The 17,530-nt window shown below is 38.7% G+C and overlaps 2 protein-coding genes across 5 annotated transcripts; both read left to right on the top strand.

Annotated features, from left to right (window-relative positions):
• The first annotated feature begins 183 nt into the window (after window positions 1-183).
• Window positions 184-9,452, top strand: marchf2 (membrane-associated ring finger (C3HC4) 2). The gene is made up of 5 exons (XM_079593786.1): window positions 184-348; window positions 2,836-3,107; window positions 3,239-3,443; window positions 4,329-4,538; window positions 5,721-9,452. Exons 2-5 carry the CDS (start codon window positions 2,932-2,934, stop codon window positions 5,877-5,879), a joined length of 750 nt encoding a protein of 249 aa, XP_079449912.1. The 5' UTR covers window positions 184-348; window positions 2,836-2,931; the 3' UTR covers window positions 5,880-9,452.
• Window positions 9,453-10,793: 1,341 nt separating this feature from the next.
• On the top strand, window positions 10,794-17,450 carry hnrnpm (heterogeneous nuclear ribonucleoprotein M). Of its 4 annotated transcripts, XM_079593542.1 has the most exons (16): window positions 10,794-10,976; window positions 11,714-11,889; window positions 13,226-13,278; window positions 13,903-13,910; window positions 14,016-14,109; window positions 14,262-14,531; window positions 14,616-14,769; window positions 14,878-14,927; window positions 15,018-15,078; window positions 15,183-15,281; window positions 15,378-15,419; window positions 15,722-15,793; window positions 15,870-15,974; window positions 16,070-16,680; window positions 16,914-16,965; window positions 17,058-17,450. In XM_079593542.1, exons 1-16 carry the CDS (start codon window positions 10,939-10,941, stop codon window positions 17,219-17,221), a joined length of 2,049 nt encoding a protein of 682 aa, XP_079449668.1. In that variant the 5' UTR covers window positions 10,794-10,938; the 3' UTR covers window positions 17,222-17,450. The 4 variants fall into 4 exon arrangements, with proteins under 4 accessions (XP_079449668.1, XP_079449665.1, XP_079449667.1 ...); XM_079593539.1 differs by lacking the exons at window positions 10,794-10,976; window positions 11,714-11,889; window positions 13,903-13,910 and having other exon boundaries at window positions 12,605-13,282; XM_079593541.1 differs by lacking the exons at window positions 10,794-10,976; window positions 11,714-11,889; window positions 13,903-13,910; window positions 15,378-15,419 and having other exon boundaries at window positions 13,224-13,282.
• The last annotated feature ends 80 nt before the right edge of the window (window positions 17,451-17,530 follow it).

Raw genomic sequence — 17,530 nt, 5'->3', positions numbered from 1 at the left:
AAGAATTATTCTCAAAGCAAACCATATTTCCATCACAACACATATGAGAAGAAGTGAACAGTAATGAACAGAAATAACAATAGGCACTTCTCGGATAACGGTTATTCACAAAGCTGTTTACGTAAATTCCGAAGCAGCGCTGCGTACAGAAGCTCCTCCTCCTACGCGCTTGTCGTACACACTACACAGCGCTAATCAGAGACGTCGGTAGGAGGCCGAGCCGAGTCGTTTCTGAAAGGATCAAACCCAAAACAAGGCTTGTACTTTTACCTTATCGTTTGAAAACAGGCGTCATTTTCAAAAGGAATTCACATTTAAACACAACAGCTCAACATGGATTTTCAGAAGGTAAGATTAGACAATAAATGTTGTTTTAATCTATAATCCCAGGCTTTGGTGGTATATTTTGCTACATGGCTAACGTTAATGTAACTAGCAGCCTAATGCAGCTGCATTATTCCACATTCACTCTGACTTTATCTTAATACGTATTGAATCGTTTTAATTTCAATTTAAACGAATAGTCTGAAATCCATACAACATTTAGCGCTGTATTAGAGGACATTTATGTTTCATTTGCAGCTTGTGATGTGTGCCAAAGGCCCACCCAAGACCAGTGTCAGACAGATCAAACCAGATCAGATGGTTTTAATGTGGACTGACACTATGGCAGCACAAGTAGTGGATTTAATATCTTGGGGGATAAACAATAAAAAAAAGACAGGGTATAAAAGTGCACGTTCTTACACAAAACTGAAAAATGAAATATTACAGGAAGTAAGTTAATGCAGAAACACATTTTGTACACTATTGCTAAATTAAAGACAAGTGTTTCAGTTAAAGTATGATTCTCACATCAAACCATATGTTTTCCATCACAACACGTAAAGCTCCACATGAGCAGTGAACAGCCCTTAGATATAATAACAATAGGCACTTCTCGGAAGACGGTTATTCACGAAGCTGTTTACGTAAATTCCGAAGCAAATGCTCAATTTCTGTTTAAAATAATAGTCTGAAATCTGTAAAACAATTAAAACGCTACTTTGGACGAAATGTGTGTTTAGTTTGCAGTTTGGGGAGCCTTTAATCTAAAATGGCAGTGCATTTATGCTGTTCATTTCTTGTCTCTTTTTCTGTCCATACAGTACAGTGTTATGATGTTGGTTTGATTTAGATTTCATACTCCAGAAAGTTGCCATCCCACAAAAGATGTGTTCAATAATGCTGTCTAGGTAGACCGCTCACCTGGTTTTCTTTAGTCCCTTTAAAAAGTAAAGTAATGGATTAGTCTTAATTTTTCAGTAATTTATGTATGTTTTTAATGTAACCTTATCCCTTTAAATACTATGGTCAGTTCAAGAATAATTTATGCAAGTTTATATTATTTATTTGAAAGAATTAAAAGAGCAGTTTCATGTCTTTCTTTGTATTGTTCAGCTGGTTGAGGTTGATATGGGGATTTAGAAAGTATTTGTAATAAGTAATGCATTCCATTTTAGAGAGAGGTCTAATTAGTACAGTAATCTAATTACACGGTTGAAGATGCAATTAGTAGCTTGTGACTTTTATTGTAAGTATGACTTTTTTGGGTAACTTACCCAACACTGATTATAATGACATATTGTGTTAAAAAATCCTGTTTTAAAATGTTTTAAACCTTGCCTGGATTTCTTCCGTGGAACACAAAAGGAGACGTTTTGAAGAATATCCAAGCTGCACCTTTTTTTAAATACAGAATGACAGTGATTATGTATACATGTAGTGATTATGATTATCAAGCTCTGAAATCAATTAAAATCAGGTTTTTTATTTTAAAATGTTTCTGACACTAAGTTTGGAATATAGTAAGTGGACAATTCATTATTTTTGTGGGACTTTTATAGTGCACATATAAAAGTAAAAATAAACTCTAATTAATAAAATAAACTTAATACACTTAAAAAAAAACTTTAAATATATTCCGTGTGTGTATATTTTGACTCGTCTCTTGTATTCCTAAAAAAAGCAAAAAACATAGTTGCAGTTAGCCACTTACAATGGAAGTGAATGGGCCCATTTTTGGATCATTTAAAAGCACGAATGTGGCGCTTATAATGAAATAAATAATATAAATAAATATATTTTATATAAATAAAATAAAAAAATTTTACTATTAAAACAATTTTTTTTATTTGAGCTGTAAAGCGTTCAAATAATAATTTTAGGGTTTACCCCTGTAAAGGCCAATTCATGCCGCACAGACAAACGCCAACAAACACGTTTGTTGGGTTTTGTTGGATCAGTGTTAGTTGTATTTTCACCCGACTGAACATGTTCAATCAGTGTTTGTTGGGGCAGTGTGAACATGACAGTTATTTCTCATAAAATACCAACAGCAGACTTGTTTGTTGCCGTTTGTCTGTGCGGTGTGAACTGGCCTTTAAATTGTGAAACAAAAACAAACTATATTATGCCACAAATGCTGTTTATTGAGCTAAACTTGTATTGAACACGTACTATTATGTTAATAGCTAAATTATAGTTGTATAATTAAGGTGCAGTCGCGTTTTCTGTTGGTAAGTGAATTTTTGTGAGTGAAAGTCATTTTCTTACGAATCCACACAATCTGGAAATTTGCATATAGGTGAGATATTTAGCCTACGCATGCAGATTTTGCCTTGGTTTCAGTTGGTCACATGGTTTCACAGGATTGCACAGCATTGACTCCTGTGTGGGCTTCATACATCACTACACCATTGATGTTAGACAATTTACCATTTTTGCCTGCAAAATTTTGCCAAAACCATCTATTCCCCCTCAAAATTACAGTGTAAATGTTCCTTCTTTCTGCAGTGGTAGGGTCTTTTTTGACTTGAGGTGTGGGAGCGAGGCTGCTCCCTGATTCCCCCCGGTGTTCCCCTGCCCCCCGCCCTCCTGGACGGCCCCGAAATGACCACAGGGGAGTGTTGCCACCTCCCAGGCTCCCTGTGTGATTGCACTGGCAACGCTGCCCTGTCCAAAACCGTGGAGGAGGCCGACAACCGCCGGGCCCAATACGTCACCCAGGTCACGGCCAAGGATGGACGTCTGCTATCTACTGTTATCAAAGCCCTGGGCACCCAGAGGTAAACAAATCGAAACAATATTTTGTGTGATATTAAGCATGCAATTTAACGTAGTAGTTTCGACACATACAGTCACATGATGCTCATTCCCGTGACCTAGAGATAAAGCTGTTAACTTTGTTCTCTGTTAGTGATCGGCCAATTTGTCGGATCTGCCACGAGGGTCAAGACGTGTGCAATAGCGAGGGGCTTCTCTCACCATGCGACTGCACAGGCACGCTGGGCACGGTCCACAAGAGCTGCCTGGAGAAGTGGCTGTCCTCCTCTAACACCAGCTACTGTGAGCTGTGCCACACCGAGTTCACCATTGAGCGCCGGCCCCGACCCCTCACAGAGGTTAATGCCTTTAGCCACGTCTGCATGGCTCCGCCTCACTTTTCCATTGTACATTTTTATATATATATATATATATATACGTTTTTAATAATAATTGTCATTATTATTGTTGTTATTTATGCCATTTCTACTTCTGCAAAGTTATTTATTTATTTATATCTTTGATTCGTCATGTCTAATTGTTAAGCTAGACATGTCTCAGTTGAGAAATTATCCAAACAATGCATTTAAATAAGTTACTTTACCTTTGAATAGCATTGTTGGGCACTTTGTTTTAAATTAAGTGGTAAAAATATTGTTTAAACTGGTCTGTATCTATATCTAAGAATGTCAATTGTAATATCGGTTATTGGTTTGGGGGAAAAAATCGCTGTTTATTAGGGGTGTAACGTTACCTTCATGTCATGATTTGATACATATCACGATACGATATTATTGCAGTACTCCAAGATATATGATGAAAGTTTAACTGGTGATTATTGCACACGACAATAGTGACACCAGAATACAAATATTGAGGATTCTGAAGCTGAAAATACAGAATTATTTTAGACTAATATGCTTGCACTCTGTCACTGACTAGATGTATTTAGACACATGATTGACAAATCAAATGTATAAATAACTTTGTAGGCCACTTTTTACTGGTAACACAAGACATTTGGCGTTATCAGGACCCACAAATATTCCCCCATTGCATTATTATACATTATATTCAACGTTATATATAGTAGTTTAATGTAGTACTGACTCTAAAACTTTTTTCTCACACAGTAATTTTTTATTATTTTGGGTCATTTTTGTATTGCAATATATTATGACACGATATTGTAACACCCTTACTGTTTAAACATTATCACTAAACCTCACATCATCTTTCAATAGTGGCTTAGGGACCCGGGCCCCCGGAATGAGAAGCGCACCCTCTTCTGTGACATGGTGTGCTTCCTGTTTATAACGCCCCTGGCGGCCATCTCTGGCTGGCTGTGTTTACGGGGCGCACAGGACCACCTGCACTTCAACAGTCGCCTGGAGGCAGTCGGCCTCATCGCTCTGACCATCGCACTCTTCACCATCTACGTCCTCTGGACTCTGGTAGTGTATTACAAACCATTCAAATGGATTGACATGTTTTATTCAGAATGCTTAAATTGACTTGTCTAAACAACATGTCTGGGTCATATTTCAAAAATCTTGCCAAAATCCATAAATTTCCCCTAAATCTCATTCTCTTTACCATAGTCCAAAAAAATTATAATCCTGTTCTCATTACCGTAATAAAAATAATTATTGTTTTCATTACTGCAATGCAAAAAGATCTAATTCTCTTTACCATAGTCCAGAAAATTGTATTGTTGTCATTATTGTAATACAAATATTTCTTATTTATTAATACCGCAGTGCAAAAAAATTCTGGTATTGCAAAAAATCTCACTCCTGACACTGTTCTTCTAAGTTTAACTCTAACCCTGTTTAAACACAGCTGAACCAGCTTATTCAAGGGCAGCGTTTTAACTGCACTTTTAGAAATGCACTCCTGAACTTTCCCTCGAGGGAATGCCCTCTGATGTTTTGAAGTGCATTAAACTTCAAGTGGGCAAGGGAAGTTTATTTGGACAGACCTTCGACCCCTTGATTTTTGCAGAGGGAGTCTACTCAATATGTAACCTTCAGGCAGATCCATAGACCACAATGCAACAAGATTGTGACGTCATATAGCAGATCGCGATTAAAGGTAGTGTTGGCAATACATCCTGATAGCAATCAATAATAAAAGTGGTCTAAATATTAAAACTTGTTCATTTATCTTCTGTGGAAGTCTGAGGACCAAATTGTTTTCGTCCAATCATTGCATTCTGTCCGACATTTCATTGCATTTTTGCAATTTTTGAAACTTGGCAAAAAATCTCCTTATTACTGTAATGCAAAACAAATCTTGTACTAATGAGTCATTACCATAATGCGTTACCATTACCGCGATGCAAAAAACCCCGTCTCATTACTGTAATTCTTAGACAAACAAATTCTCTACTGTTATATATAGTAATATTTTTTTGTAATGCCTTTAATTTATTCTGATTTTAATACAAAAACATCTTTGTGTCCTGACGTGATGATTCTCATACTCCAGAATGAGAGTTGTAGGGAATGTTCCTATAATTTATTTTTGCACATTTTTTTTGTGTTGGTTTTGGCATGAAATATCACCCAGGCATGTTCTTCCTGAGATTCACCATTTTAATCTCTTAAACCCAAAAAAACGTCCTTGTTTTGCAGGTCTCATTCCGCTACCACTGTCAGTTGTACTCCGAGTGGAGACGAACCAATCAGAAAGTCCGCTTGCTCATTCCTGACACCAAGGGTGCACACTCTACCCAGCATTCCCTGCTTTCCACAAAGCTGCTGAAAAAGACAGCAGACGAGACCATAGTATGAGAGACGTGGTGCAGGGGAACGTGGCCCGATCGCGGTGGTATTAGCGTGCTTCAGGTTCTTGACGCAGCGTCGTCAACTAGAACCGCGGCACTTTTGGATGCATTCTTTTCTATTTAATCCTTTTTATCTAAATATGTGAGCACTTCATTTATTTTTATTTTTTTGTTCATCAGTCTCTTTTTAATGTTTTGTTGAGCCTTTATAGCTGTGTTGTTTTAAAGAAACCTTTTATTTATTTGGGGCTTGAACAGCCAGGCTGATGCCCCATACCGTTCAGTATGCATTGTATTTGAAACAATCAGAAATCTAACTTATGTGTATAGACAATTCCTTTGAGCACAGCGGCGAGGGATTACGACTTGAGTACGTACGGCTGCTGAAGCTTAAAACCAAACCTTTCTTTCATTTTTGATGTATTGTTTTTCTACTCATCTACCTTCAAGTACTTTCCATCTTAACCCGACGGAGTCGCTCCTAAGCGACTCTCGCGAACTTAGTCCTCGTGGCTCCTATACGATTTAGTCAATATAAATGTATAAATATACACACACTAAGTGAACGAGTAAGCTCTAAGCTTCAATTGACATGAGTGTTATAGGGTGCTTTGTTAGGTGGCCTGGGCAATGAATGTGGAGGCTGACGTATTTCTGCTGCGATGCAGCGGATGTTCGAAATGTAGGCAGTTGATGAAAAAAGAGTGCAATAACACGCCGCCATTGGCATGATTCTGCCGTGGACACACGCAGGTTTTCATGCATGCCTATTTCATTTAGCAAATCTCATCAAATTGGTGACTGTTCGTGTCAATTTTGCGTACGAATCAAAGGCTGTTTTGTCCGAATCGAATGGTCTGCGAACAACGTAGAACAGCACACCAGTGGTTCGTAGCACTTTGACAACGTAGCCTAGATGAGAGCTGATAAAATGTAGATATGTGTATGCTTTTTTGGGATGCAAATGTGTGGCAACTTTATTTGTTGTTGTTGAGTTGTGGTAAGTGCAGATGCAAACAGACCTCTACAGTTCATTGTTCTGAATCACTTTCAAATGGCTCTAATAATTTTTTCCCCTTCATTTTCGGTATGTTTGTAGACGAATGTGTATGCGTGTTTACAGTATGCATCTTGTAAGCTCTGGCTCTTTGTGCTGTTTAGTTAGTATAAAATGGCTGAGGTTAAGGATGGCATATTTGGAATTTTGTAGCAGTTTATTTTGTGAAAGATGCAGGTCAAGCAACAGAGGAAGTCATTGTGAAGTCAAACATCATTGCCAGACCAGTAATAAAACCGCCGTCCATGAATGGCACTGCAGTATCAAGCAAAGGTGTCGCATTGGTGCAAGAAGAATCTGCAGAACACCAACCATCAGAGCTTTTAGTTCCCTACAGTAATGTAACGTGTAACCTGTCGGAATAGTTCTTCGGGATACGCAGTGTTGTAGTAATTGCACATTTGCCACTCCTAAAGTAGACTTTTTGCACCTTATGCTGTGGAAGATCTAGGTCTGAAAGTGCGCAAATTGTTTGAGGCTTGAACTTTTGGCGGTAAAGGTCACTGAAGTAATCGTTCACCTGAAAATGTCATCATTTTACTCACATTCATGTCGTTCCAATCTTGACAATTTTGACGAATCATTACTGCTACATCTACCGCTACATGAACCATGTGCTTGATTGGCGAGAGAATGAAAGAGGTACTCTTTCCTGAAGCTCTGAAATCTAGCTGAAATGGCTGATTTGCCATGCCTAGTTTATTTTTGAAAGCTTTTCAGTGAATTAAAGCTTAAATTTTGGCCTTCATATGAATTCAGTAGAGTTGGAATATAGTGCACAAGTTGTATGTACCACTTTTTTTTTTTTTTTTAACCGTCCTGGAAAACATCCGTGTGTTTCACATAAAAAAGACTGGAACGACATGAGGGTGAGTAAATAATGACACTTCCTTTAAGGCTAATAAAATGAGCTACCTAAAATATGTAGGTCCATGAATTATTTTATTGTAAATTCTGATTTGTTTAAATTGTAAATGTGTAGATAAACTGATGTCTCTGTTATTAAGAAGTGTTGTGTGTTGTAGGTCCAGGGTTCTCTGTGTGCGTGCGTGCGTGTGTGTGTGTGTGGAGCAGACAGGCCCATGAATGTCTGGATTATTTGCTGACCACTTTTTTTTAAAGAACGCAGTTGACCGGCCTGCGGTTAGACGCTCGTTGTTCACGCGGCGGAGCGGCGCTGACAAAGTTCAGTGCCAAAAACAAGTGAGTTTGAAACCAAAAGGTGCTTCTGTTGTTAGAAATTCATACATGCAAATGTTTTCCCCTCAAATTCATCCATCCTCCCTTCTCCCGCGAGCTCATTTTGCTCTGGAGAATGGGAGAGATGTCACCAGGGGAATAAAAACTTTAATGTAAAACCGTGTTCCTCTCTAAATGGGTTTTTGGTAAGGGAAAAAAAGTTGTGCAATAGATACACAAAATATGATGGCATTAATTTTTTGGTCTTTTTTTTAAAAGGGTTTTAGGAATAATCCATCTTTATCATTGTCCTCTTTCCCATTGCTCAGTGATTTCAGAAGGAAGTTGCTCTTTTGTGTTGATTTGAACCATTATCTCAAACCACAGAGGTTTAACTAGTGGTCTTGGATCTCCAACGACAGGCAACTTTACCAGCTTACTGCTAACTTGAGGAATGCTGTCTCATTGTTGTGCTTCCACCTGCTTTCTTCACTTTTTGGGCCATACCCTGGTTATTTTGCAATGTAGGCTAATACATCAAGAGTGCAATTTCAAAAATATTACAATGCAATTCTTACCTATAACCTTAACAATACATGTATGGTATAAACATAGATGTAGATGTTGTTGCATATGAAGGACTTTAGGAGGAGAGGGACAATGTTGAACTCATATTTTTAATTTTTTATTAACTTGCAGTGGATGCCAATGAGCTGGCCGCAATTATGCAACCCTGCAAGAGCAGTTCAGCAGCTCAAATGATGTTAATAAAAGCAAACTTATCTGTTCCTCCAATGCATGCTTTCTTATTTAAATACAATGGCACTTTCACTAATTTATAATGGAAATGCGGTTTCTGTTGTAAATTTCTGAGGGGGGTTTTTAGCTTTTGTTGCCGTTTTAAAAAGGAGACATTTACAAAGCGGATCTGAACTTAATTGTAAACATTGTTCACATAGTTTGTTGAGTTGAAATATCTCTAATTTTGCCAGTGTGTGTTTTAATGTGTTCATACTGTATATCATTTTGCTTCTTATTTGTTCATGGAGCACAGGATTTTTATCACTCTGGACTTTTGCATATACTACAATGTTTATGTTGTGCAGTGGCTAAGAGAAAGATGTCTGTAATGTCCTCACCAAAATATGTTGGTGCTTTAAATCAGCCAAGAAAAGTGTGCAAAGCAAATTAAAAATGATGCTCTGGATCTTATAACTGTGCAGTTGTTTTTTTCTAGAGATTGCTAAATGGTCGCACAATTTTATAATTACTTTAAACAACCCATTTATTTTGATAATACATTGTACATTTCATAGGAATTGAACCCCAAACAGGATATTTTTTAACAAAAAAAAAGAAAAAATAATTGATTTGCAACAGTTTTAAAAAGTGTGCCTATTTGATCGTCATGAAATTTCCCACCAAAGTGTCATTTCCACAACATCTATTGTTTAATAGCAGTCTGTGATGGAAATTACATTTCAAACATTCATGGAAAAAAACATGACAATCTCATGCTAACAGATACTTACATAATTCGCATTGTGTATACTAAATTTAAAGAAATATTTTCCACACGTGGATAATTTGACAAAATAACAGTTTGAATTGACAAACAATATATGATATTTACCTTGATTTCTTCTCGCATATTTCAACTTTTCTCCAACAGTTATCTCTTCCATGATACACAAATATAACTTTTGAAAATACTGTACATTAGAAGCAAAATGGTTCAATGTGGTGGAAATAATGGGAAAGCCACATTTTTTAAATAATGAATATTGAATTGAATGATTATTTCACTCTTTGATTAGAAGTTGGTTATAAACATTTAATTTCGTATTTGTTTTATTTATTTCCATAGATCTTCAAATAACAATAAGAAGAGGTTGAAACTTGTAAATAGAAAGCCAATTAAAGGGATAGTGGGAACACTTTACAATAAGGTTTATTTGTTAACATTAGGTAATGTATTAACTAAAAATGAGCAATAATTTTTTTGCAGTATTTATTAATATTTGTTAGTTAAAAATACAGTTCATTGTGTGTTCATGTTAGTTCACAGTGCATTAACTAATGTTAACAAATACAACCTTTGATTTTATTAATGTATTAGTAAAAGTTGAAATTAATATTAACTAAGATTAATAAATGCTGTAGAAGTATTATTCATTCTTAGTTCATGTAGTTAACTAATGAACCGTAGCCTATTGTAATGTCGTGTTACTGGGATAGTTCACCCAAAAATTAAAATTCTGTCATTTATTCACCCTCAAGTTGTGCCAAACCTGTATGAGTTTCCTTTCTTCTGCTGAACACAAAAGAAGGTATTTTGAAGAGTGTTGGTATCATAGACAGTATGGTTGGTATCCGTTGTTGTTCCCCACTGACTTCAATAGTATGGGAGGGAAAATAAAATTTATTTTTTAAATAAATAAAAAAGAAATTCATATAGGTGATTTCTGGGTGAACTGTACATTTAATGTCATAATATAATGGTTATAACAACAACATATTTACGGGCCGCTTTCCTGTGATTTTTAAACTAGAAGGCGCGTCACACATTGTTTCCCGTCATGCCTTTCTTCGCCTCGAATATCAGCTTCGCTCCCTTTGCGTCTCCGCCATTTCACCAGACGAAGGACTCAAGCAGCGGCTGAACATTATTTGCTGTAGTGGAGAAACATCACCTCACCGAGACAGCAACACGTCTTAGCATTGTTTTTACGACTTTACATTCGTGTTTATCTTTATCTAGACCTAGTCTGAGTGGTTTAGAGCAGCTTAATCTGAAAGAGGAGGAAAACAGCAAACATCTGAAGGCAAAATGTCGACTGAGGCTTCGCCAGAGAAACCAGGCCAAGGGTAACGCGACAACTGCTTGTTTTGTTCTACTACACGTTTTGCTTCTTCTATGTTTAAAATAGTATTAGATGCCGAGTGCATTTTTAATTATAATAATCGTAATAGTTAAGCTGCAGTAAAATATCATGGTTTTTTGCTTAAGGACAAAATCGTTTGGTTGGTTCATATCCTGCTGAAACAAAGAGTCGTTGGATTCACAACGGCAGGAAACAAGCTAAGAAAACATCATGCATGAAATGTGTTTTATACACGAAATAAAGCATATAGACGACATATGAAACACTTTTTTTTGTTAGGTAACAACAAGCACAGGACGAGTGTCCTTTGTTTGCTGCTTGGCCTAAGTTGGTTGCATGTCTGTTCAGTTTGTGGCCCTCGTTACGTTGATTGATTTTAAAAAAACGCATTAACATCTAAGAAACCGTTCATTATTTTATATATTAAAAACAATTGATTTAATGATAAATTTGATCTAGTAAAATGTAATATTTACCGGTTTCCTTTCTAACAGTTTCACCTATCTCTGTAACTGCGACCTCAACCCTGTTGCCAGGTTATTTTTAGACCAATTAATACATTTTATTTCTGTAACACAGAAAACGTGTCACAAATTGAGTCTTTAAACTTTAGGTTGGAAAGATTAAAACTCTGTATAATGAATAAAAAAACACAACTGTTCACACAAAATGTAGTTTTATCTGAGTTTGTTGAGTTTGCACATTTTCTTTTCCATACAGAAGTTCAGTGAACGGCAAGTCCAACCATGAGTCGAGAAAGGAGAGGCCCCAAAAGCGTGGTGGTGGGGGACGATTTGAACCTTACGGAAACCCCAACAAGAGATACCGTGTGTTTGTCAGCAACATTCCCTATGATGTTAAATGGCAAACACTGAAAGATCTCATGAAAGAAAAAGGTAAGGTTTTGTGCTGCTTGGTTGTATATCCCAGGTTAGGTTAGGACCTTTTTTTAGTTTTGGGGGTTTTGAAGGTGGCCAACTACACAGTTGCTTTAGGTCAGAGGATAAACATCCCATCATGGGGAAGTGGTCTTGGAAAAAAGGCTGTTCGAAAAGTGTCTTGAGGGGAAAAGGCTGTTGTGGAAAAGTTAAATTATTCAAGATTCCTAATGTGGCTTGATGGCACTTTAAACTTGTGCGAACTGCACATACATTTAGAACAGAGTTTAATCCATTCATATGAATCTGATGCCATTAATCGGTCTCTTTGGCTTTGGAGAAAGTGTGTAGATTTCACCCTAACCTGTTGGATAGTATTTCAGAACAACCCATGAGTGGTCACATTTTTCCCAATCCATGTGTAGTACACCCCCTCCATGCCTAATGAATCTTACGCATGAGGAATTTCATGTGGAAATTGTTGCTTGTAGAATTAAATTGCATTTTCTTTTTTAGGTTTGCCAGAGTGAATGTTGTTGCAGCAGATCTTCATTATTGTGCCCATAAAAAAATGGATGTGTGATTGATTTCTGGGGGTACAGGTCTACAGAGTAAAGCAGCTTCTTAAGCTGGTCCTTGTTTTATCTTATGGACAGACGTTCTTGCTGGAGAAATGCCAGGTGGTTCTTCAATGTAGTTTTTGACAAACAGACTAGACCTTGTTTTGGTTTGCAGTCTCATCGGATGCAAAGTCAGCATCTAATCCTATTATTGAGTGTTCATCCAACGGGACTTGTTGGAGCTGGTTTGGCTAATCGATTAAATTCAAGAGTCTCAATGCCAATTGTTTAGTTGGGAAGCCAAGTTGGTTCCAGGTGGATGAGGTTTCAGTTTCTGTAATTTCAAAACATTTATTTTATAACATAGGTTTAGCTATTTTTATTTAGCTACTTTTTTTTTTTTGCCTTATCGACACGGTTTATAGGTGTGTTGAATGTTTTGGAGGTAGCCGAAGACGTGTTAACCTTAACCGACGTTTTCATTGACGTCCAACAAAGGCCTTAGTTGGCAATCCATCCAATTTTCGATGGCTCGGGAGGTAAAATCCTTTTGGTCAGTCTTGGATGTTGAGGATCCCAGCAAGGACAGCTTAAGAAGTTTTACTTAACCTTTCGCAGCTTGCTTCTTGTAGACCTGTACCAGAATTTGTGCTGCTGAGGTGCTGGGGGAGGAGGCTCTGGACTCGCAGGCCGAGCTCACTCTCACCGTCCCCCCGTTTGTGTCTGCTCTAAACCCCAATTGTTCTCTCGGCTTCTCTCCCCTTGGTGTGTGTCGTCTGGAATCTGATTTGTAGTGGGTGAGGTAACGTACGTGGAACACTTAATGGACGGAGAAGGCAAATCAAGGGTAAGTGCAAGAGACGAACCTCCCTTTGTCCGCTTGAGTTCTTACATGTACTCTTAGATTTTAATGTGGGATGTTCAGGACTGGGTTGAGAGTTCAAAATGTGTTGTCTTGGGTGGCATTCGAACAAAAATGGACGCCGACTGCGGTTCTGAGTGGAACCAGTTATATAGTAATTCTGGTTTTTGTTTGATTTAAGAGGTAGCTTTATTGCACTGCGAGTCTCATTTCGGACTTCAGGTGGTGTTCAGTAACTAAACAAGGATAACATGGCGTCAATGATTTGTTGAGCGAATCTAGTGGGATAACAACAGAAATGGAGCTTGAATGCGTAATTGGAACTGAAGGCCGGTTGTGTATTCTGGTCGTCAATTAATCTTGTCAGCCATTTTGAGTTTGGATGTAATTATGCTCTAAATGTAACTGTTTTGCACTAAGTGAACACCACAGAGAAGTATTATATGAATATATATATATATATTTTTATCAATTTAGTGTGCCTGAAGTATTTTTTAAAGGTTTCCTGAGTCAGTTGTCATTGATGTCCTGTGACCTTTTTTCTAATTGTCTCTCTCATTCCCATTTTATTTGTTCGTTCATCCTGGCTGGTGTGCTGACTGAAAAAAGGGTTGTGCGTAAGTATCATTCAGCCCATCGATTTCTCATTATTCCCATTTCTCATATTTGTCTGTTCTGCTCTTCTCTCTCTTGCTAACACTTCTCTTTTTTTTTTTTTTAAGTGTGGTTGAGTTCAGAACTGAAGAACTCATGAAAAAGGCTGTAGAAAAAGTCAACAAACATGTCATGAATGGCCGTCCTCTTAAGGTCAAGGAGGTGAGTGCATCTTGTAGATGGAATAAAAAAATGTGTGAATATAGCTAAAAAGATCAGTTTTCAGTCTTTTGGTGACATTCAATTTCTCTGTGCATTATTTTTGTCTAGTGTTCAGCCCAATTATGAACAACCCCCCTGTATTTCTCTCTCAGGATCCAGATGGAGTGATTGCCCAGCGTGAAGCTAATCGGGCTCACGGGGGCGGTGGTGGTGGCGGCGGCGGCGGACCACCAGGCATGGGTGGAGGAATGGGAGGAGGCATGGGAGGCGGCATGGGTGGAGGCATGGGGATGGGCCCAGGGCCTGGCGCTCCTCCACTGGTCAACATCCCTCCCAGTCTCATGAACAACCCCAACATTCCCAATGAGATCATCCATGGACTCCAGTCTGGAAAAATCGGAAGCACCATTTTTGTGGCCAATGTAAGAGTTTGAATTCACTGTGTAACCAAACGTTGAGTTTTAAAACATGAACCCTGATTGTTCGTATGATATCTGTCTGCACAGCTGGACTACAAGGTTGGCTGGAAGAAGCTCAAAGAGGTGTTCGGAATGGCTGGAGCGGTTGTGCGTGCTGATATCCTGGAGGATAAGGATGGGAAAAGCAGAGGCATGGGAACAGTCACGTTTGAGATGCCCATTGAGGCCGTTCAAGCAGTCTGTATCCTTTACAAAAGCTTTTGATATGTGGAATTGGTTGGAATAAGGTTATTTAATGTGACAATATATAAAATGTGCAATGCTTAAAGTTTTCCTTAATGGATGTTAGCCATGTTCAACGGACAGCTCCTCTTCAACAGGGTCATGCATGTCAAACTGGTAAGTAATCATGTAGGTTTAGCGATACATTGGCAATATGATTGTAAGCTCAATAAATCTGCCTCTTCACATCGATCATTGTCTTTTCAGGATGAGAAATCACTTCCCAAAGGTGACTTTGCACCCCCAGATCGTCCTCCAGCACTCCCTCGTAAGTGTTGACTTCATATTCACGTTTGCCATGTGAACCGTCATCTTGCAATTCGCTATTTATTTTTTTTCTCCCTCTAAACCAATTCCCACAATCTCATGCAGGTGGTCTTAGCGGTATCGGTCTTGGTCTGGGACCCGGCGGTCAACCCATCGATGCTACCCAGCTCAACCGGGGTGGAATGGGCAACATGGGACCAGGAGGTAAAAGCATGTCGCCTTTTGAACCTTTTGTATTGTTTGTGCATGTACACTGACCATCATTCCCCACCCCTCTCCATGAATTAATTTTCTTTATAGGAATGGATGGAATGGGCTTTGGTGGCATGGGTAGAGTGGGAGGTATGTGCTTTTCAGGACATCTCATCAGCCATTTTTTGTTTAGTTTTTTTGCCTGTTTTGGACATTTTTATATATCTGGAAGGAATCTGCAGGGGTATGATTTGCATGCCATAGTTCAAATGGTGGTCAGTCTGTTTGGATGGGTGCATTACAAACTGCCAGTACATAACTTTTTAGTTGCTGCTTATTTTATGTACTAAATCGATGATTTTTTTTTTTTTTTTGCGTAGTTTATATAGTATGAAAATTACATGTATATGAGAAGTATATAGTATGTAATTTATAATTTTATGAAATTTCAGGGATGGATAATTTTGGAGGAGGTATGAACAACATGGATCGTTTTGGACCTTCTGGAATGGGAAGAATGAATGGTAAATGCGTTTACAGTTTTTTTTTTTTAATCTTGCTCTTCAGTTTTAAGTTTGAAACCTTTTTTTTTTATTGCAGATATGGATCGTGGAATTGGCGGTGGCTTTGATAGAGAATTTGGTGGTCGTAATGACATGGGAATGTCCCGTAGCAACTTTGGAGACTCTTTTGACCGAGGAATGGGTTAGTGGTGTTTAATCTTTTCCTCTTTTACATTTATTAAAGGATAATTTTATTGACAAGTTTTTATATTAAACATTTTTTTAATTGATTGCCAGGAAACACCATGGGAATGGATCGCATGAATTCTGGCATGGACCGGCTTGGTGGTGGTGGTGGTGGTGGCGGCGGCGGCGGCGGCATGGAGCGCATGGGAGGACTGGACCGAATGGGAATGGATCGCATGGACCGCATGTCTGATCTGGACCGGTTAGGAACTGGCTTTGACAGAATGGGTTCAGGGCTTGACCGGCTAGGGCCCAGTATGGATCGGCTGGGATCAGGCATCGACCGCATGAGCTCTAGTGTGGACCGCATGGGCCCTGCAGGGTTCGACCGCTTGGGCCCGTCCAGCATGGATCGTATGAGTGGCGGAATGGACTTTGCCTCTCCTATGGGTATGGACAGGATGAACACGGGCCTCGACCGAATGGGTACAAACTTCGACCGCATGGGCTCCGGTGGCATGGACCGCTTCCCCACCTCAGGTCTTGACCGCATGGGTACCAGCATGGATCGTATGGGCTCTGGTGGCGTTGGTGGTCAGTTTGATAGACCTGCTGATATGGACCGCGGAAACTTCGGCACTCCTTTCAGTGGGGCTGGACAAGGAGGTCCAGGGGCTGGTGGAGCCAATGCCAGGAAGGGCTGCCAGATTTTTGTCAGAAATGTAAGCGTTTGATCTTACTTTTTTAAAGATTATTATAAAGAAATGCAGGAAAGCATGCATGATCACAAACTGTTATTTCAATGTTTATACATCAGGATTTGATTGGAAAGTAAAAAGTTGATGTTATTTGTTTCAGTTGTAGAATTATAATTTGATTAAAGACTAAAACATTCTTCCAAATGTTTCATATATAACTTTTCCTCCATTTGTAATGTAATTGTCTATTTTTACAGCTGCCCTTTGACTTCACCTGGAAGATGTTGAAGGACACTTTCAATTCATGTGGTGAGACTTTTTCCATGTATAGCAAACCCATTCATTTTCTGCATTGACATTTCTCGTTTAATTAATCGTTATGATGTGCATTTTTCTACCAGGCATGGTGCAGTATGCGGACATAAAGATGGAGAATGGCAAATCCAAGGGCTGTGGTGTGGTGCGCTTTGACAGTCCGGATACTGCCGAGCGAGCCTGTCGTACCATGAACGGCTACCGGCTCAGTGGACGAGAGATTGACGTCAGGATTGACAGAAATGCATAATTGTCGTCTTTTGCCTTCTGCATATGATTCCCTCCACCCCACTTACTATGCTTTCCAATTGATTTGTCAAGTTACATATTTGTATTTGTGCCGATTGGTACACTTTTAGTTTTGCTTATGACTTTTAGAGACCAAATGTTTTTTTTTTCTCCCCACTTTTTATTGTGATGCTTTCCAAGAAATTGCCTTTGTTAAAGGTTTGCTAATAAATCTCAACATTGAGAATTTACACAGTGAGGTGTGGTCCTTTTTAGTCGTCATCTCTGCAAATCTGGTGCGCCTTCACAAACCTGGCTACCTTGCTCTGGT

Source organism: Phoxinus phoxinus (assembly GCF_949152265.1).
Source record: "Phoxinus phoxinus genome assembly, chromosome: 20".
Taxonomy (NCBI): domain Eukaryota; kingdom Metazoa; phylum Chordata; class Actinopteri; order Cypriniformes; family Leuciscidae; genus Phoxinus; species Phoxinus phoxinus.
Note: the sequence above shows the minus strand (reverse complement) of the source record. Positions and strands in the feature narration are given on the sequence as shown.